The sequence below is a fragment of the Myotis davidii genome, unplaced genomic scaffold (genome assembly GCF_000327345.1).
Source record: "Myotis davidii unplaced genomic scaffold, ASM32734v1 scaffold726, whole genome shotgun sequence".
NCBI lineage: Eukaryota > Metazoa > Chordata > Mammalia > Chiroptera > Vespertilionidae > Myotis > Myotis davidii.
Window position 1 is genome coordinate 1,270,302 of NW_006297808.1, and position 22,094 is coordinate 1,292,395.

The 22,094-nt window shown below is 47.7% G+C and overlaps 1 protein-coding gene across 3 annotated transcripts in view; it reads left to right on the forward strand.

The window, feature by feature from the left end:
• The window catches only part of POR (P450 (cytochrome) oxidoreductase), a 61,539-nt gene that overhangs the window by 21,282 nt on the left and 18,163 nt on the right, over positions 1 to 22,094 (forward strand). For 2 of the 3 annotated variants that reach the window (XM_006773381.2, XM_006773380.2), the window contains exon 2: positions 8,716 to 8,907. In XM_006773381.2, the coding sequence (XP_006773444.2) occupies positions 8,716 to 8,907 (192 nt within the window). Of the gene's footprint in view, positions 1 to 4,007; positions 4,037 to 8,715; positions 8,908 to 22,094 lie in introns of those variants that run through there. The other variant, XM_015570269.1, reaches the window with a different exon arrangement.

Consider the following 22,094-nt stretch of genomic DNA (forward strand, 5'->3'; position numbering starts at 1 on the left):
GGGGCGGGGGGGGGGCGTTGCATTGAATTTTATAAGTTCCTTATAAATTTTGGATATTAATCCCTTATCAGGGGAATATGTTCTCCCATTCAGTTGGTTGTCTTTTCATTTTGTTGATGGTTTCCTTAGCTGAGCGAAAACATATGGGACCAGTTTTTTAAATGAAAGAGTTATTACTTCACCCTTCCTGCCATTTTCAGAGATCTATCCTAAGCCTCTTTCCTGAGGCCTTAGGATATGCTATGGGATCACATATCACTGTGGGATGTCTGAAGTCAGCATTTAAGTGTTAAAGGTCAGAGCCTTGTGGTTTCCCTCAATATGGTTACCAATCAACCAGTTCCATTCAATGAACATTAATTTGGTGGGTCTGTGTCCCAGGCCCCTAGGTTGGCAGGTACTCTCTCTGTCATTAAACTCAGATCACCCAGCTGTGTGTTGGCACATCTGCTAAGATAGGGGGCCATGCCTCACAGCAGTTTGTTCCTTTCCAGGCACCTTTGTCAAAAAGCTCTTCTTACAGGGTGTATACAACTCTTCCCTCCATCACCAGGCCCCACTTCGGCACTTTGGGGCCTCTCCTTTCTTTGTTTTCTGACTACCCAAAGAAGGTATTAGCTGCCTCTGACTCTCCTTTTCCTTAGAATAGTAAACCTTCCAGTTCCTTTACTGTTTCTCAGGTGACATGTTTTGAGATTGCCCCATCCTGGGAACTCTTCCTGGTTGTGTTCCAGTTTGTCCTTGATGCTAAGTGTGGAGTCCATCTGTACCTCTATTAGTGAGCCCTTAGTGCACATTCACTTTGGGAGGTCATATGGGCATTGGCCCATCTCATTCTCTATTCCCCCCCCCGCCACACACACACACCAGGCTTCCCTGTGGCATTGCAACTGTTGGGCTATGCCTATGAATGATAGCAATGAGTTGGTGCTCTCCATTCCCCACCAGTGTGGTGGCAGAGGAGGCCTGAAAAAAGAGGATTTAAATAAAAAGAGAGAATACAACCCTTCATTTTCTGTGACAACAGCTGGGAGTCCTACAATTGTGCTGTTCCAGGAACCAGAGACAGACCAGTATATATTTTCTATTATCTCACAGAACTCCTCTGAAGTATCTTGTACCCATCAATTGCCCTGTACTAACTTTTAATAATGTTACTAAGTTATACCCACAAAAGGCTCTGGAGTATGTTGCCAAGGGCTTAAGGGATCTGTGGGTTCACCCCACATGGTGTTCAGGCTAAGTGGCCAAGGCTCCAGAAAGACTGATTGAAACATGCCTGCAAGGCTCTCCACGATCAGCTAGCAGTTCCGGGTCCACAAATTGTCAGCTCAATTTGTGCTGAATGATGCGGGCTCTTCTGTCTGGTTCTCGCCAAGTCATGCTTGCACAGATCCAGCTTTCACAATACCAGTCATGTGTCTCCAGATCACACTCATAAACCCTGTTATTGTGGGGAAAGGTTGTTAGCTAGAGACATTTAAGCATCTGCTGTGGAGCATTGGCCTGAACATGTTGTCGTCTAGACCAGTGTTCGGCAAACTCATTAATCAACAGAGCCAAATATCAACAGCACAACGACTGAAATTTCTTTTGAGAGCCAAATTTTTTAAACTTAAACTGTATAGGTAGGTACATTGTTATTAACTTAATTAGGTTACTCCTAAGGCTTAGGAAGAGCCACACTCAAGGGGCCAAAGAGCCGTGTGTGGCTCGCGAGCCGCAGTTTGCCAACCATGGGTCTAGACTGCCTTGGTCAAGGCTCTGTGACTTACTGATATCATGACGTGGTGCAAGCATCATTGTATAGCATTACCATCCTATGGCATAGTTCTTTCTAATCATGTCACACCCTTGCCCTATTGTCACTGGCTACCCAGGGCCCAAAGACTTTAGACCAGTGGTTCTCAACCTTGGCTGCCCATTAGAATCACCTGGGAATCTTTTTACAATCCTGATTTCTGGACCTCATCCTCCGGAAATTCTGTTTCTTCGTTACTAATGTTGTGGCCCCACCCCATAACAAAGAAACAGAATTTCTGGAGGATGAGGCCCAGAAATCAGGATTGTAAAAAGATTCCCAGGTGATTCTAATGGGCAGCCAAGGTGGAGAACCACTGCTTTAGACACATAGAGGGCTCCTGGATCCTGGTCTCAGTCTCATTTAAAAGGCTCATCTCTTACCACACTTGCACCCACACATATAAATGCATCTCATTGTACCACACTTGAATTACACCAGATTCTGTAGCTATTGTTCTTTCATGGTTTAGGCCTTGATGCATGCTAATTCTGTCGTGGATTTCTCTTAGCTTCCTTATCTGGTTGGTGGACTGGTTCATTTTTCATGACCTAGCTCAGATGCTGGTATAACTTCTTTTACTATTTTGGACCATCTTACTTTCTTTGTCCTCAGATATCTATTTCCCCCTCACACCAGGCTTCCCCGTGGCATTGCAACTGTTGGGCTATGCCTATGAATGACAGCAATGAGTTGGTGCTCTCCATTCCCCACCAGTGTGGTGGCAGAGGAGGCCTGAAAAAGAGGATTTAAATAAAAAGAGAGAATACAATAAAAAAATCACTCACCAGCCCTGGCCATTGTGGGTCAGTTGGTTACAGCATGGCCCTGTACACTGAAAGGTTGTGAGTTCAATTCCCAGGCAGGCACATACCTAGGTTGCAGGTCCAGTCCCTAGTCAGGGCCCAGGTGGGAAGGCAACTGATCAATATTTCTCTCCCTCTCTCTCTCTCTCTCTCTCTCCCCCCTTCTCTCCCTTTCTCCTTCTTTCCCTCTCTCCCTCTCTCCATCTCTCCATCTCTCTAAAATCAATAAGCATGTTGTTGGGTGAGGATTAAAACAACAACAAAAAATCACTTACCATACTAAGAACTAGGAAGTTCTCAACTTGCCTGGGAAAATACAATCAACAGATGCCAACATCAATATGATACAGATGTTGGAATCATACAAGCTGTAAAGAAGACCCTAACAGACATCTTAGAACTGAAAAGTACAATACTGAAAAATAAAAAACTTCAATGGATGGCTCCACCATAGAATAGAGAAGACAGAGGAAATCATCAGTGAACTTGAAGACAGAATAGTAGAAATTGCCAATCTGAACAGCTGAGAAACTAGACTGATAAAATTGAACAGAATCCAGCAGATGTTGCTCAGTGGTTGAGCATCGATCGGCCCATGAACCAGGAGGTCATGGTTCAATTCCCGCTAAGGGCACATGCCAGGGTTGCAGGCTCAATCCCCAGTAGGGGGCGTGCAGGAGGCAGCCGATTGATGATCATCTCTCATCATTGATTTTTTTTTTTCTCTCTCTCTCCCTTCCTCTCTCTAAAATCAATAAAGAAAATATTTTTTAAAAAACTGAACAGAGCCTCAGGAGCTTATGGGACTAATATAAAATACATTTATGTCATCATAGTCCGAGAAAGAGAGGAGAAAGAGGGTGGGGTTGAAAAAATATTTGAAGAAATAATAGCTGAAAAGTCCTCAAATCTACAAATTCAAGAAGCTGAGAAAATCTCAGATAGGATAAACCCAAAGAAATCCACACCAACCACATCTCAGTTTGGATGATGAACTTTGTGGACACTGGCTAGAGAGGAATCCATTCCAATTGCCCTTTTGAGCACTATTCTCTAGCAGGCTGCCTTGGGAAAGGTACTTGCCCCTGAGCACCGCTCAGTTTCTGGAGGATGAGTTTTAGGCAGGCACAATCTTTGTTTCCTTGAAGCCACTAAACATTGGCAGAGGTTTGTGGGCCTGAGCTGACCCTGTTCTCACTGCAGCTGCGGGGTGGATGCCAGACTCATCTGGGCTGCCTCCGGTGACAGTGACTGTTTACTGCTGGGTGATTTGCATGCTGAAGAGGACAACTAAATTGCTTGCTCACTTCCTTCTTCCTGCATCAGGTGATGGACTCGCTCTGATGTCAGTGCCGGGTTGGTTGACCAGTCTTGTTTACTGATCAGAAGTTGAATATAGTAAATGAAAGCCACAAATGCTTCCTGGAAGGTGATTTTACTCTCTATATTGTAAACAGTTGGATGGGGGAAGGGGCCTTCTGTTCTTACCTTGTTTGTTCTTTCAGAAGCTGGTGCAGGCCCACCATTGCCCCTGCCTGAGAGGCCAGTGGTTTGCTCACCTGTTCTGCATTGTGGTGGGCTGCCTGCTGGCTGGTGCTGGGACTGTGCAGTTGCTAACCTTGGCCCACACCATTAGTGGAAATTGGCTGGCTGTTTAAATTTGGGAGGAATAGCATCAGTCTATCTATGTCCATTTTTATCTTTTATAATCAAAATAAAAACTTATGTGTAGACCTAATTTATAATAAAAGATCAAGTCAGATCTGCTCTCTTTTGGGTGGGCTTTTCTGTGCCTAATTTTACAGATGGGGACATCAAAACCTACTGCCCTTAAGAGATTTACAGAGGCCCAGCTAGCTGGTGGCAGGGGTGTGGCAAGACTCTGATCTAGTTAAGAAATTACTCTATTTTCTCAAGTCCATTTCTCTTTCTCTCTCTCTCTCTCTCTCTCTCTCTCTCTCTCTCTCTCTTTGCTGTTGCTGACAAATGTTGCCTTTGGCCCCATGAGTTCTGCACGTGAAAAGAAGAAATGACTCACAGGGCAAAAAGATCGCACAGGGCTTCCAAAGGCTCCTTGGAGTGCCTGCGGGGACCTCAGATAGTCTTATGGTCACCCTGTCACACCTGAAATGGAGGACACTTGTCAGGAAGAACATCCAAAAATTTCCCATCAAAATATGTCACACAGCAGAGGAGAGTGACTTTGTCATAGGGTCTTTGTTCCCAGACTGCTAAGGCACCACAGTAAACCGCCAGAGGTTTTTTCCAATGCAGTGGAAGTCCACATTAGTGAAAGTCCACATCTGTCCACGTTAGTACTGTCTTGGGGTAGTTCAGTTTCAATGTTTTCAGGGAGATGGCCAGTGGGAAGAAATGTACATTTCTTTTGATAACTTTGTGTCTTTGCAAAGCTGGGTTTTTAGTGGTTGTTTAGACCTACTTCCCATATGGAATTATTAGGTATTGCTTTGGGCCTAGAATACCCCAACAATTGTACTGAGATACCAGGGATTCCGTGAATTGAGAGAGTTTGGGAGCCTCTGTCCCATTGCCAAATTTCATTTAAATCCATAAGCTTCAAGTTAATAATTGATGTAAATTATATTGACTGCCTTCGCTCATTCCATGGGTAGTTATTGAGCACTGGATTATGTGTCAAGTAATTTGCCAGGAAAGTGTGACCCATAGAAGTGACATTCATGCTGAGGTCTGAAGACTGAGTAGGAGACAACTAGAAGAAGAACATTTCAGGCACAAAAAGACTCTGGAGCAGGGATACAAAGATGCAGGCTGGAGACAAGGGTGGGTGTTTGTGTGTGCTTCAGTGCAAAAATAATGGTTTAAGTAGATCATAATAATGGTTTAACAGCTTACTCACAGCTTCAGCCCCCAGGAACGATGCTCTGTGTCCTAGTGCAGGAAGTGTGGGACCGAGGCTTTTCCCCCAAGTTGACTTCCTTCTTGCCAGCCTGCCAGCCCTTCCCACAATGTGCCAGATTCAGAGGTGCCCACAAGCCTATCCTTCCCTCAGGAGTTTACAGCAGAGCAAGGGATATGTGTTCAACAGGTCTTTCTACGCGGACGGGTACTGAACTTAGCCCTCCCCCGGGAAGCTGTAGTTTTGCCACTTGGCAAGGTGCTTATCCATTTGGATCATCCAATTCCGAATTGCAGATCGGCCTCAGATAAATGATTGCCAGGTGTTTTCCAGCGCTCCTCTGTAGCTCTTGTCCGTCTGAAGTTTCATACATCAGAGTCAGAGCTGCTCGGGACATTCTCAGTTTTTGTTTTTGTTTTAAATATATTTTTATTGATTTCAGAGAGGAAGGAAGAAGGAGAGAGAGATAGAAACATCAATGATGAGAATCATTGACCGGCTGCCTCCTACAAAGCCCCCTACTGGGGATTGAGCCCACAACCCAGGCATGTGCCCTTGACTGGAATCAAACCCGGGACCCTTCAGTCTACAGGCTGATGCTCTAGCCACTGAGTCAAACCAGGTAGGGCACATTCTCAGTTTTGTGGAGACCCCACATCTGAGTGCTGACAGTGGCCAGTGTACTGATGGGGGGCTTCGGGGCCTGAGCCCCAACCCTACCTGCTACAGGGAGTCAGTTACATTTCCAGTGGGAGTGCCTACTTATTTTCACTGTTGGGGGCAGAAATTTCTGGTGGTCTGACTCTGAACTAAGACAGAGAGGCCTGAGATATTGCAAGAAGCAGTAAGTGCAGGTATTAGAGACAGAGCAAGAGTGAAGAAGAGTGGACATAGCTTCACAAACTGTGTTCTATTGACGCATCTGTATTGTGCTTTTCAGATTATAAAACCACTCCATAATCTGTATTACCAACCCAGCTACTCTAGAATCCTTCCTTTATTTATTTACAAGTTGATACTAGGTACTCATTATCTGCCAGGCTGTGAACAAAGCGAAGTCCCTGCCCTTGTTGGCTAACCCTGTTTTCAGGGAGATGGCCAGTGGGAAAAATGTATGTCAGGTAGTGATCTGTCTTGTGAAGGGGCAAGGGAAGGAAAAGGGACCAGATATGATAGCGAGGCAAAGTCTCTCTCAGGTGGTGATAGCTGAGACTTGAATGAAGTGAGAGAGAAAACCCTGGGCAACATGTTAACATGTGCATAGGCCTTGAGATACAAGGAGGCTTGGGGAGTAGCAAGGAGGCCAGTGTGACTGGTGAGGTGTGAGAAAGGGCAGAGTAGTAAGAAACGTGGTGGCTGGTAAGCAGGGGCCAGATCGTATAATGCTCATTGGTAAAGACTTTAGATTTTGTACTAAGTATGAAGCCATTTAAGAGTTTTGATTAGGGAAGTGACAAGATCTGACTTCCTTTTTCAAAGGATCCCTCTGGCTACTGTGTGGAGAAGTTGGGAGTTTCTTGCAGTGGTCTGGGTGGCTTGAACCCAAACGTTATTAAAATAATGGGATTGTGAGAATGCTGATGTGCAGTCTTCCTAGCCCTCCAAGGCACCATTGCTCTGAAACCACCTACCAGGAATGAGCTTTCTCTTCTGAGTTGTGCAGTCAACTTACATACCTATCAACAGTTTTAGCTTTAGTTACCCCTTGTTAAAGAAAGGGGGCTGGGTGGCATGAGTTAGAAGGGCAGAAGGACAGGAAGCAGAAGTCCTTTGACTGCTGCTTTGTGAGGCATGCCAGCTGGGGGCTTTCCCATGGCAGCACATTAGTCCTGACCAGAACCCCCTGCTGGTTTCACCAGAGATCTGAGTGTCTGCTGCCTCATGATTTTGTGGTCCTCCAGAATCCATCCTAGCAGGTCCTCTCTCCATGGTTTTGTGAGAGCTTGACAGAAGGCTGTGGGCATGACAGATGACACAACTGAGTTAGATAAAAAGATGACTAACACTGAATTAAATGTGTTTATAAGTTAATACTTAAATAATCCTCTCTGTGGGCACTAGAGTTGAGTTTGTCTTATAACATAAGGTATCAAAAGGGATGAGTTGAGTTTATCTCAGGAACTTGGACATTAGAAAGCACCTCAGGTTAATAAAGCAAAGAATGAAGTTTGAGGGCTCATTCTGATTAACCCATTCCCAACAAGTTGCAGAAGGGAAGGGCTGATGCCAGGAGCCCTCAGATGCTAGGGTTCTTTCCTGGAGGCAGTGGCAGCTAACGGAAGCGAGATATGTAGCAATCTCCTATTGCCTGAGTTGCTGAGATATGACAGGCATTTCTGACTAAGTCTGGAAGCCATGCTTGTGGTGAAAGCAACCCCGTTGGTAAAAGCAGTGATTGCAAAATGGAATGATGCAATTTCAGAGCTGAGCCTAGCCTCATTGATAGGTGGCAGAAGTGGGCTGCTGAGGTTTCTGGTACTCTTACTTTGGTCTTCGTTGACTCCTATAACATCTGCCTATATGTCAGGTTTCAATGGTGGAAGAACCAGTTGAGCATCTTTCAAGGAAACTAAGAGGGTTGGTGTATTGAGGGAGTCCTCAGGACCATCCTTTGGTTTAGTGATTCACCAGGACTCATAGAACTCAAAAAAGCTGTTTTACTCCCAGTTATGGTTTATTATGGCAGAAGGGTTCATAGGGTGGAGAAAACAGGAAATCTGTCTTTGTAGCTTCCAGTTGTCCTCTCTTGGAGGTAACATGGACAGCTCTTAATTCTCCCAGCGACTGTGTGTGGCAATGCATATGAAGTATCTATCCCAGCCAGGGAAGCTCTCTTGATCCTTGGTGTCCAGGTTTTGTGTTTTGGTGTGTGTGTTTTTCAGGGTTTTTTTGGTCAGTCTTTTTGGCATGGAGCGCCAGTGTCTCTAATCTTAATCTCCAGCATCCCAGAGGTCAGACTGATATGATGTGATTCAGATTCCCAGGTATTCACCTTAAATGACATTGCTGCCTAAACTATCTGTGTATACAGAGAAACTCTTACCAGGTAACATATACCAAGGGCTTAGAGGTTATCCCCCAGGAGCCAGCAGCTCCTACCCTGATGCTTGGCCTGTTGCTGCAGCCCATGGGCATGAGGCCCAGGCTGAAGCTGTCAGGGGTCTCCCCAGCAGGCCTCCGGTGGACCCTGCTCCTCCCTGCTGAAGTCTGTTATTTCTCTCCCCCCACAGGTTCGTGATCAACATGGGGGACTCCAACACAGATACCAGCGCCACCGGGTCTGAGACTGTGGCTGAGGAAGTCTCTCTTTTCAGCATGACGGACATGATTCTGTTTTCACTCATTGTGGGTCTCCTGACCTACTGGTTCTTCTTCAGAAAGAAAAAAGACGAAATCCCTGAGTTCACCAAAATTCAAGCAATGTAAGTGATGCTGTCGGATCTCTCTTCCTCAGCATTCTGGAGCTCTGGGACATTTCTGGCAGTCCAAGCAGCATTCTGTACTTGGGCCTCAGTCAGGAGTGAGCCAGCCGGGAGAGAGACAGGTTCCCTGAAGCATCTGGGGATGAATCTTGGCTTTTGCCTTATTGGCAGACTGTGCTTCAGATCTTTTTATGTTTACACAGCACTTTAGAGTTATGTCTGTCTTTTTAAAAATATATTTATTAATTTTTTACAGAGAGGAAGGGAGAGGGATAGAGAGTTAGAAACATCGATGAGAGAGAAACATCTATTAGCTGCCTCCTGCACACCCCCTACTGGGGATGTGCCCGCAACCAAGGTACATGCCCTTGACCGGAATCGAAGCGGGGACCCTTTAGTCCACAGGCCGATGCTCTATCTACTGAGTCAAACTGGTTAGGGCTTTCTGTCTTATTTGAACTTCACAGGGACCATTCAGAGTAGAAGGCACCATTTTACTGATAGATAACCTGAGGCTCAGGGATGTTACAGATGCTGCTTGGGATCATGTGCACAAGGCAGAGCTGGAACTGGCACCTTCCCAGCCTGGGATCTTTCTGTTTACCTGCGAGATGATGAGACCTCGTTTCTTGTCTTCTTGAAGGAAATATTTCAGGCAAGAGACAAAATGCCGCAAAGCAAGCAAGAATTTATTGGCTACAGCAAAAACACCACTTGGGACAGTGAAATAAGGACGGGCATAGAAGAAGAAACAGGAGAGACCTAAGTGGGCGGGGAGCTGCTTTAGCTCACTGGGAAGTCAGAGTAAAGGGGGTCTTGGAGACAGGTTCAGGGGGTTAGTCCAGAATGAGCTACTCCTGCTGGGTACTTTGCATTGAGGATAGTCTCTCTCTTGCAGGTGGGAATCTTAGGGGAACTCTCAGGGAAGGGTCTCAATAGAATATTCATTAGCTTTCCAGGTGTGCTCTTTCAGGGTCATGGGCGGATTGGCTGGAGCCAGGACAGGGGTGAATAGTCAATGCAGCTGTCTGAGGTAGCCATGGTGTCAGTTGTCTGGTTTTGCTGCTTCTCTGGCCTTAGAGCTGAAATACAACTGAGGCCTAGATGTTATCTCTAGGGAAGAAAAGTCAGGGGTCTAAACCACATGACTCGCTGATATGAAAAGTCAGGAGTTCAAACCAAGCACATGACCAGTGATATGCTAGGTGAGGAGAGGTTACCCTGGGGGCGAGGTCCTTGTTTTCCCAATTTTGCCCCTTGATAGGTGACCTTTTGTACCTTGTCCATGTTTTGCTCATGTCTGTGTAGCTGCCTATTACATTTCCATTTTGTAAACAGATGGGATCAGAGAGGTGCTGTTGACACAGGACCATAAAGCAAGGCAATTACTCCTTTTAAAGTTTTCTTTCCATTCTTTTCATTACTGACAAGAAGAAAGTTGCAGTTTGGTGCTAATATGTCCTTAAATCTAATAGTTGCTAATTTCTTTTTGTAAGTGAAGAGGGCTATCTCCAGCTTAGAGTTTTGGAGAGTGACAATATAAGAGGAAAACTATTTTTTCCCCCTCAACTCTCAACACTCCCTACACCAAGCAGTTCTCAAACTCTCCTCACACCATCTGCCTAGAGTTAGATCCCACAGATTAAGGACTCAGTCCCATATGACTCCCTGCCCCCTTTTGACGCCAGTCGAAAGTCCAGTTTGTCACCTGTGCTGCTGACCGACCAGCTATACACCAGAGGTTCCCATACTTCCTCCTCAGGATTGATTAACTTGCTACAGTGATTCACAGAATTCAAGAAAGGAGTTTACTTATGAGGTTACCAGTTTATTATAAAAGGATATAACTCAGGAACAGTAGATGGAAAAGGTGAATAGGTTAAGGGATGGGGAAAGGTCACAGAGCTCCTATGCCCTCTCCAGGTGCTCCACTCTCTAGTACCTTCACCCGTTCTCCCTGAGCAGGGTCCCTCCTTCCCTTGGCCTGGCCTGCAGGGATTGGGCCAAAAGCAGCAGTCCAACATCCCCTAAGGGATCCCAGAGTGCGAGAGGGCTCTCTGCAAAGTTGCTGTCACTCAGCAGCTTCTGCGTTGAGTGTCTGCTCCCTGGTGGTCAGTGCACGTCATACCTACCAACAGGTCAGCCGGTCACTTAGCCTTTTATATATATAGATTTTGCAGATGAGGAAACTCTGATGCTAGTGATTGAGGAGTTTGCTCAAGGGCATCTAACTTTTAAGTAGCAGAGTTGGCTTTTAAACCCAGATCTGCAAACTTCACAACCCATGTTTCCCACACTTTGCCATGCTGCCTTCAGTCTCTTACATATTGTTAATATTCCATTTCAAAGATGAGAAAACAGACTCAGAGAGACCACTTAGCTGATACAACTGGCCACAAGCCCAGACCTTCCACTATAAATCCTACATTATGGTCCCTGACTACTTATTTTCATTGAGCACACACAGGTGATTTCTGCCACAGCCCAGAGCTTCCCTTACCTAGCAGGTCAGTGGGGTGTGATAGGGGTTAGTGTGGAGACTGTGTGTGGCCCAGGGCTATACCATGAATTCTCACTATGATTTCTGGTGGCTTCTCGTTGGTGTTTTAAGGTTTTTAAAGGCCGTAGCCACCTGGGACACTGTGTCTAAACCAGGGGTGGGCAAACTTTTTGACTCGAGGGCCACAATGGGTTCTTAAACTGGACCGGAGGGCCGGAACAAAAGCATGGATGGAGTGTTTGTGTGAACTAATATAAATTCAAAGTAAACATCATTACATAAAAGGGTACGGTTTTTTTTTTTTTTTTAGTTTTATTCATTTCAAACGGGCCAGATCCGGCCCGTGGGCCGTAGTTTGCCCACAGCTGGTATAAACCCTTGGCCATGAATATTTTTAAAAACCAAACCAATGGGACCAAAATAATGGGACCAACTACATCTGACCAGCAAGCATATTGAATAGCATGGAGGCATACAACACATACCTGCAGTCCCCAGACCCTGGACTTCTAGGTACAGGGGATCCAGGAGGAGGCCCTGTGTGCTCAAGTGAATCTCTCCAGGTGTGGTGGCCTCCGGAGCCTTCATCGCATTCTAGATTTGGCTTTCAGAACCTCAGGATCCCAGATGCTCTCTGCTGTCATTGTCCATGAGTGGCTGGCTGACAAAGATACTACCTGTGGACACTTCTGGAGCGGGAGCTTGCTCTCTCAACCAACTCAACATCAGTCCAGGGGGGTACTTGAGACAGTCTTTGCCCTCCAGGATAGGGATGGGAGAGGGTTTAATACACCTGTCATAGTAAACTTTGCCCTAACTTTTCCCCTGGGCAGGGTTCTACCTCAAGAGCAACACTGTGGGACTATAATGTTGACAGTAACACAGGGGAAGCACATGGAAGCTACCCAGCCTCTGGTAGAAAGGGGCAGCATGGGGCGGGAGGTGATGTTGAAATCTGGGATCCATCAAGTCAGACAAACGTTTATATGAGACTGTGTGTTAAGTCTTTGTGACAGACAGATGGCTAAAATGAAGTCCCTGCCTTCCAGTCCCGTGGGAAGGGCAGGCACGAGAATAGATCCATCCGGAGTGGGCTGTGCTGGAAAACACACGTGTGAAGAGCCAGGGACACCCAGGAGCAGGGATGGGCTCTGACTTGAGGTTGTGGAAGGCTTCCAAGAGGAGGTGACATGTGAGTTGAGTCTGTAAGTAGAGTGGGAGTTTGTCAGGCTATGGTGGTCCACCTGAAGTCGAGAGAGAAGGACCACATGTTGTGTTAGAAAGTCAGTACTCCGCTTGGTGGGATGGTGAGGGTGTGTGTTCAGGATAAGGGGATGGGGGTGTGGAAATGGCAGGCTGGAGCCTGATTGGAGTGTTCAGTGGAACAGTGAAATGACCAGACCCCAATTTCAGAAAGGGGCCTTTCAGGAAGTGCTCCAGAGAGATGATGAGGCCTGAGAAGAGTGTTCCAAGAAACAAGTACCGTGAAGGCACAGCTGATGTGCTGTGGGGGCCTGGTTGGGCGTGGAGAAGCCAGGAGGGACAGTTGAAAATGAGGCTGACAAGTTACACAGGCTCAGGATCAAGTTTGGGAAGGAGATGGAAAGGCTTGACATGGAGGGAGAGGATTCCCCTGGGAGTAAACTGATGGGGCAAGGGATGTTAGCAAAGCCCAAATTTAGGAGATTTTGGGATAAGGGGCAAATGGAAAATAGAGATCAAGGCTGTTAAAAGGAAGACAGTGAAGTAAAAAAAAATTTTTCAAGGCTGATTGACAGCTGTGGTTAGCAGGGTTAGGCCACTTACCACTCCTCTCTATGATCCTCAGGACCAACTTATAGAGATAAGCATGAGTTAGGTGGTAGCCAGCCCTCATCCAGCGGGCCCAGGCCCCCCAGCTGCTTTGCTCCTCTCCTCCTCTGCTGTGCTTGCTGCTCTGAGAAGCACTGTAGTGCATTCCCAGTCCTGACCCTCCCACCCCCACCCCTCCTCTACTTCACTTCTGGCACCTAAGAGTGCTTTAAAGAAAAAGAAGCTTGCCCTAGCCAGCTTGGCTCAGTGGATAGAGCATCAGCCTGTGGATTGACTCTATGACATGCACTGGCCACCAGAGGACAGACAGTTGACCAGTTGACCAGTCGCTATGACATGCACTGACCATCAGGGGACAGATGCTCCAACGGTAGGTTAGCTTGCTGCTGGGGTCTGGCCAATTGGGACTGAGTGAGATGGACCAGATATGCCCTGGAGTCCTCCATGGTCCCTCCCCGGCTGGCCAAACTCCCATGTCCCTCCCCAGCTCTAATCATGCACCAATGGGGTCCCTTGGCCTGGCCTACACCCTTTCCCAATCTGGGACCCCTCAGAGGATGTTGGATAGCTGGTTTCAGCCCTATCGTACGCAACGCAGGAGCTGCCCCCTGGTGGTCAGTGCACTCCTCCAGGGAGAGCACTGTTCAGCCAGAAGCCGGGCTCATGGCCAGCGCACGCAGCAGGGGTGGTGGGAGCCCCTCCCACCTTGCAGCAGTGCTAGGAATGTCCGACTGCAGGGAGCGGGCCTAACCGGGCAGTCAGACATTCCCTGAGGGCTCCTGGCCTGCGAGAGGGTGCAGGCCGGGCTGACGGACCCCCACCAAGTACACAAATTTCGTGTACCGGGCCTCTAGTTTCAAATAAAAACCAAAGCAATTATCTTCTCTCCTCACCAGTCTTGTTTCTTTCACCTTTTCCACTGCTCCTGGATTCTCTTAAATCAATCATATAACTTTATAATTAATCATATAATTCATAGAAATGATGAATAAAGAAATTACGATTCTATAGGAAATTAGAAATATTTCTTATGAAATTATATGGAAATATGCATATATTTTAGTCTTCTAAAATTTAAGTACACCCCCTTTTTCTTTTTTTGATTTCAGAGAGGAAGGGAGGGGAAGAGAGAGAAACATCAATGTTGAGAGGGAATTATTGATTGGCTGCCTCCTGCATGTTGGACCAAGTCTGCAACCCAAGCATGTGTCCTTGACCGAAATCAAACCCTTTGGTCCACAGGCCGATGCTCTATCCACTGAGCAAAACCAGCTAGAGCAGGACGCCCATTTTAAAACAGAACTTAAGTCATACTCCTGAAAGTCAAGAGTAAGCTCCAGTATCATTAGATACTCGATCAGCATTTGTTTCTAGTTCCTTGACTGACTGATAAATTTTTTTTAAGTTTTTTAAAAATTTAGGATCTAAACAAGACCCATACATTACAATTGATTAATAAATCTTATACAGCTCTTGGCGGGGAGGGGGCGGGCAGGGGCAGTCAACATGCAATAAAATTTACCTTTTAAGAAAAATTAAGTAAAATTCACTATTTAAGTGTACACTTTGACCAGTCCTGAGATGTATGCAGGTGTGTACTCGGTGTTACAATCAATATGCAGAATATTCCATCACCTCCAAAAGCTCCCCACAGGTTCCTTTGCAGTCAGTCCCCACCCTTCTCGACCTCAGCAACCACTGGTCTTACTTGGGTCCCTGTAGTTTTGCCTTTTCCCAAATGTCACACAAGTGGGATTATGTAGCTACAGCTTTGTGTGCCTGGCTACTTCTTACTATGACAGGAAGTCTCTCAGTTCAGGGGCTTCCCTTCCTTGAAGCATTTTTGAAGAAACCAGATCATTTGTTTCAGTTTCCCACAGTCTGGATTTTGCTGATTGTATCCCACAGGAGGCTGCTTGTGAGAAGCCACAAAAGAGCTCATGTTCCTGTGACTTGTATCTGGGGATTTACTCCGGACAGAAGGCCCAGGAAAGCCAGGAGTCAAGGCTACTGGCATCGTTTCTAATCAGTTTTGTCTTTTGAGTGTCGACAGGTGGAAGGTGAGCCAGAGTTCTTTCCACATCTGACTTTCTATAGAGTTCCTTGGCTCCGCCAAACACGAAAATAGAAGCAGAAATGAGTTTACCAAGAGAAAAGCACTAGGAGAAGCGAACCGCAACTGAAGGTTCCCATTGTCCATGGAAGTGAGGAAGTGGGCTCAGGATGTTCACCCGCCCTGTAAGCACAGGCCAGGGTTTTCCTCCACTACCTGACCACTAAGGGACTTCACTTGCCTTTCCTTCTTTCCTGTTCTCTGATGAGATGGGGATGGTTTTGCCATGCTAGCTAGTGTCTGCAACTTCAATTGTCTATAAGAGTGAGGCAGAGCTGAACACAGGTGGATCTGTTGACCTCGCTGGGCATCATCGGGGCACTTGGTGCTGGTGCCTCAGGGGTTTTGTTCCCACACCTTTGCACTCGCTTCTGCTCACTCCCCACGCTGGCTTCATCGCTATTCCCCAGCTACCCTGTTTTCTTGCCCTCCCCCCTTTGATTGCAGATGATGGCAGGGCCATTTTGTTTTTCTCTGTCGCTGACAAGCAACTGAATATCCTTGAGCAGCTCCTTAGACCTTAGTCTTGCTCTTCACTCTCCTGCACAATAGCAGCCCTGCCTAACACCTGGCTGGCCAAGTCACTGCCCAGGGTCTTTAAGGTTCAGAAGAGAGAGGCCAAAGAATGCCCTGCGGTGTTGGGAGGGCAGGCGGCCAGGGCCTTGGCAGGTTAAGGAGTCCTTATCTTGGTGGATACGTGTTGAAGGCTGTCCATGAGGGGGTCTGTGAAGGAAACAGCAGCCCACTTGTGTCTTATAGCACCCAAAGGACAAGGACCTAGGATGCCTGGGAGGGCTGTGAAGTGTGCTTTCTGAATGTGCCCAGTGACACACCTGGGACTTGTGTGCCTTGACAGACAGGTGGAGCGGGTAGGCACAGCCAGGCTCAGTGGGAGCCGACATGAACCCTGGTGCTGGACCACGGTGCCTGGAGTTGAGTTACCGCTTCACCCCCGAGCCTCACAGTCTCCTCAGGTGTTAAATGTGGATAAAAATCCTTATCCATTTCACAAGTTTGGAGGATTCAGTGAAAAATATCTATAATAATAAAAGGGTAATATGCTAATTGGACCAGATGTCCTTCCTGATGAAGCTGGGGCCGATGGGAATCCAGCCTGGGTACCGGGTACCTGCCGGCAGCTGGAGGAGGGAAGCAGCCCGAGTCCTGGGTGCTAGAGAGAAGCCAGTGCCAGCAGCTGGGGGAAGGAAGGCCTATTCTTGCACGAATTTTCATGCATCAGACCTCTAGTATATATGTAAAGCTCCTTGAATACTAGCTGGCATGCAGCAGGCACTCAGTTAGTAGAGATCCCATTTGCTTTTTTTATCTTTGACCCATGGCCTCCCACACCTGCTTTAACCTCCAACTTGCTGAAGGCTGCTGTCTCAGGAGGCACCTTCCACACTGCTCTCCCATCATTGCTGGTTTCCATTCTGGTCCCATCAGTGGAGAGAGCCACGGTGTTTTTTTATTTAAGCTCTAGCCACTTTGTTTTCACAGAAGTCAGTTCTTTCAAACTAATACCTTTCTGCTCCAAGGACTACCCTTGGTAGAGAAATCTGGGCCCTCTTGGTGGAGCCACTTCCCATGGTAGAGGTCTCAAAGTCTAAGCTTGTCCTGGCCGGCCAACCTGTGCACAGCCCTGCACCATCGTGTGTCATGTCTCAGCTCCCAGCATCTCTCTGACTAGGGGACCTGCTACCCTCGGGCTTGGAGAACTTGCCATCACTCACTGGCTTTGGAAGGAAGCTGTTCAAAAGCATCTGCCCTGTGTGTTGCCAAGGGCAGGAGAAAGTCCCAGAAGAAGTCAGTTCGGCTGTGCAGAAAATTAAATTAAATCCTTCTGAGCGTTGCCTGGGACTGGAAACAAATGAATCACCCTGGGACGTCTTGGTTCATCTCTGTCCAAGTGACTCAGTGCTTTTGTCCACCCTCCCTTTCGTCGTTCCCACACAGCGGGCTCCAGTTGACTTCTGAAGCCTGAACCAGAGACTCCTGCTCCCAATTTAGGAGTGGAGAGCCCTAATTGGAACCTTTTGTGCTCCATTCTGGAGCTTCGTGGTCTCTGCGTGAGCCGGGGCCAGCTGTGGCCTCTTGCGTTGGGGTGTTTACACTTGGGTTCTTTGAAGGTGCACTCCCTTAGGCGAACCATCTCAGCAGAGAATGCAGTGACCACCTTGCCAGGCGGTCCCCCGCCGCACATGCTGGTCTCAGAGCGCACGTGCTCCAGGTGACAGACTAAGACTACTGTCTTAGGCTCTGTTGCCCTCAGTTCTTTTGTGGGAAGGGAGACGGGAACCAGATCTAATTTAATATGATCCTGAGGCCCCTCGCAGCGGGATCAGTGCAGCTTCCTTTATGGAAAGACGGCCCTGCCATAGCAACCTGCACAACTGCCTTCTAGTGTCTAGAAGAGCTTTATTCAGCCTCCATGAGTTTCTTTCATTTTATTTTTTTCAAATGGGAAAGGAAAGGAGGAGGCTGTGGAGAGAAAGGGCTCTGATATAAACAGTTTCCAAGGAGACCCGAGGGTTGGGTTTGGGGAGGTTTTCTCCTTCCCTTGGTCCATACCGAAGGAGGAGGGGTGTGTGCCCAAACGCAGGGGATCATGGGAGATTTCAGCCCAGAGTCCTGGTTCCTCCCTGCTGGAACTGCCAGATGTTCCAGTGTTCTCAGGCTTCAGGGGACGGATGCACGCAGGGGCTCAGCCAAGATTCCAAGAGGACTTTGGGGTGTCCAGGAGCACTTTCAAAGTTAATGGGCCCAGCCAACACTGTAGAGGATGGACAGAACCCGACTTCCTAGCTGCTGGCTCCTGGCCCGTTTCCAGGAGAGAGCTACAACCTGCTTTCTTCCTTAAGTCCTGGAGCTGGGAGTGAGAAACCATGGGGTGCATGTACTCATCTCCGCAGGACGAGCCCACCCTGAGAAGGTTAGTCCCAAACAGTGTCCCTGGCAGCAGACTGTGTCTATGGCCCTCTGGCTGAGGGACACTTAACACCTATACTCTAAGGCAGCTGTCGCCAACTGGTGGTCTGCGAACCACTGCTGGTCCGTGAGGTCCAAAAGGTTGGCGACCGCTGCTCCAGTGAGTTTGAACTTCTTTTTGGGCATGGATGCCCTGGAGGCATGAGGAGGGTGCTGTGTAGAGTTGACCAGCATAGTTGGGTTGGGCAGGGGCACTGTTGGTCCCTTCAGTCCCGGATTTGTAGGCTACATTGTCCTGCTTCCGAAGGACAGAATAGGGACTGAAAACCAGGAAGGTCCCAGTCACCGACTCCTGTGCCTGTGAAAGATCAGGTTCCATGTGCAAATTCCTAGTGGAGCTGTCAGGCGGGGTAAGCCAGTCAGCGCCACTCAGGTGTGGAGACAGGTGCTGTGGTGCCCCTGTGGGCCAGGTGTAACAGTGAGAACATCAGGAAACAGCCTGTTGGGGCACTGGCGAGGCATGGGGTCTTCTTCAGTCCCCCCGGGTTTCCCTTATCTCTGGAAGCCATCCCTGGAGTCGAGGGGAGAGGGTGGGAGTGTTCTTCCTTTCCCCGGGTGTTGAAGCTAGGAGGGGACCAGGCTGGCCTCCAGAAGTGCTCATGCTTCCTGGGAGAACCCTTCCTCCCGGACAGGCAGGGCTAGCCATCTTGCCTGCCTCTGCCGTTCCCAGCCAGATCTGCCTAGAGGGCTCCCCTCTCCGTTCCCAGAGCTTTTCCAGCTGTGACTCCCGCCCTGTGAAACTGCATCAGGAGACCACACTGAGGCCCTCCTCCCCAGCCCCCACGCACTGTCAGGGCTGTAGCTGAGCTCCCCAGCTACCTGGGCCTCATCTAGGAGCCCCTCGGCTGCCGGTTCCCATGGCTCTCTCTCTTGGGAGCCGTTTTGTCTCTGAGACTAGAGCTCGGCTCTTCCAAGAGGCCCTTCTGATTTCTCCAGGCATGGTGCCTGCTCCCTCCAAAGCCCTGTGGTATGGGCGTCTGATCCATCTCTGAGCCTTAGGAATCAGAATGACCCAAATCACCTCATTCTACTGAGAACACCCTCTTTATCCCTGAGAATTAACCAAGTCCCAGGTGCTGTGCAAGGCACTGGGAGGCTGCAGAGCCAAGATGCAGTATTTTCAACAAAAGGAACTTCAGCCTTGAGAGGCCATGACTTGTCACAGGCACAGGATTTGAACTGAGTCTCTGCTCCTGATGTGGGGCCTCTCCCGTCCTCAGGGCCCGTATTTCTCCGTTGTAAGAAAGAGGCTGCCTGTTTAGTCTCTTGCCCTTGGTGCTGGCACAGTGCCCTGCCCACCCCAGCTGGCATGTGTCACCTGCAGGTGGAGGAACAGCCCAGCATTCACTGGGCAGTGGGGGTGCTTTCTGTCCCTTTCTTCAGCAAGGCATCAAATCCACCTTCTCGAGTTGTCGCTTCTGTGGAAGCCTCTTCCTTTTGAGAAGAAATAGGATTTGGCTTTTCAGCTGATGTCAGGCCACCTCTGCCAACCTTCTACAGGACTGACCGCCCCAGAGACTGATCAGATGTATGCTGAGTGCCAGGTGTTGTGCTGATTGTGGCCTCTCCCCTATTTTTAGACTTGTGAGTTGTCCCCCGTTTTTTAGAACTTTAAAATGTATTTTTAGTTATAAAAATGTGAAAATCAAAAAATTGGAACATTATAGAAACCATCTTTTTTTTTCTTTTTTTTTATTATTAAGGTATTACAAATGTGTCCTCATCCCCCCCATTAAGCCACCCTTCAATATTCTCTGTCAAGATGCTGGTATATATTCTCTCCAAGTCCTTTTTCTATGAATAATAGTGTGCACTCCATTTTTTAAGGACACAAATTCTTGTTTCCCTCCTGCCAGTCATACATTATACCCTGAAAGAGGCTGAGTATAAATGAAGCTGTGTTTATTACCTTGCTGTCATACCATAGCTTGTGTTTCCACTGGCTCTGCAGTGTCATTCTACATTTCCACCAGGGCTTTTGCCATGTTCATCCCCACCTAGGGACGGGCAGTGGTTGAGAAACTGAGAGAGTTATATATAAGTGAATATTCCCCAAACTCAAGCCTAGCCCTTTTAAAGTGTCAACTAAATGCATTTAGTTTGTTTTCATTTTTTAAACTGAGTTAAAATTCATCATATTAACCATTTTACTAGTAAAGTGTACAATCTTGCGGCTTTTAGTATAGTCACAGTGTTGTTCAACCATCGTCACTATCTTAACTCAAAAACATTTTCATCACCTCAAAGGGAACCACTGTTCCCATTAAGTAATCTCGCCGCCTTCTCCCCCAGCCCCTGGTACCACTCTGTCTCTATGGTTTTGCTTGTTTTGCACATTTCATATAAATGGAAATTGCATTTAGTTTTGTGTGGTTTTTTCCCTCGTATTTCATCAGAAATGTTTATCTAGGTTGCTGATAGTTTTCTTACCCATCAGTTTAAATTTATGTTGAGTAGGTGATATATTATCATGATTCTGCATCAAAAGAAACACAGCGGTAGAATTCACACTGTTGTGCACCTTGCTTTCTTCATCTAACAGTGTGTCTTGGGTAGCATGCCATGTTAGTGCAGACAGACATTTAGTGTTCTGTTTAGGCTGCACATAAACTAGAGGGGGAGTGAACATGTGGATGTTGATGGCTGGACATGGGTAGAAGTTGGACATGTAGGAAAGATGTCCAGACACAAGACCCCTTTTGGAGTGTAGGTTGGAGTTGGGAGTTGGGAGAGAAAAGAGGCAGGCCTGAGGACCTCCATTCATACTCTTGCCAGGGCGCTGCTCATGTTGGGATGGGTCTGCCTGGGGGTGCTAGGGTAGTGGGGAGCTGGGGGGAGGGCCTTTCTGAGTTCCTAGGAGGCTAGGCCATCACTGGGTGGGGAAGCCAAGCCCGTGGCTGGTCCCCAGCTGCCTCCCTCCTGGCCCCTAGAGGGGCTGCTGCACTGACAGGGCCTCCGGGACAGAGGAAGACACTGGAGCGGCCAAATCAGGCGCTGGGGCCTTGCCTCCCATGGGGCCGCATGTAACATTATTTACCACGAAGGCCCTGAAAGTAGCCTACTATTTCATTCTAAATAGGTTAGGAGGCCCTAATAGTCCTGGACCTACTAACCTAGAGAAAAACCCAGTGGGGGCTTAAACAGGAAAATTCCATCTTTATGTTTACAAAATTATGTATCTAAACAGCTTTGCTGAGGCATTCTTTTTTTTTTTTTTTAAACATATTTTATTGAGTTTTTACAGAGAGGAAAATGAGAGAGATAGAGAGTTAGAAACATCGATGAGAGAGAAACATCGACCAGCTGCCTCCTGCACACCCCCTACTGGGGATGTGCCCGCAACCGAGGTACATGCCCTTGACCGGAATCGAACCTGGGACCTTTCAGTCCACAAGCCGACGCTCTATCCACTGAGCCAAACCGGTTTTGGCCTTTTTTTTTTTTTTTTTAAATATATCTTATTGATTTTTTACAGAGAGGAAGGGAGAGAGACAGAGAGCTAGAAACATCGATGAGAGAGAGACATCGATCAGCTGCCTCCTGCACATCTCCCACTGTGCAGGTACATGCAACCCAGGTACATGCCCTTGACCGGAATTGAACCTGGGACCCTTCAGTCCGCAGGCCGATGCTCTATCCACTGAGCCAAACCGGTTTCTGCGAGGCATTCTTAAAAGAAACCTCACTGAGTTTTTCCATGGACTTCAGGCATCTACCCCTGAGGGACATCACTTTTATGCTGTCGTGACATGCATGTGTGCGCCTGCAGGCATT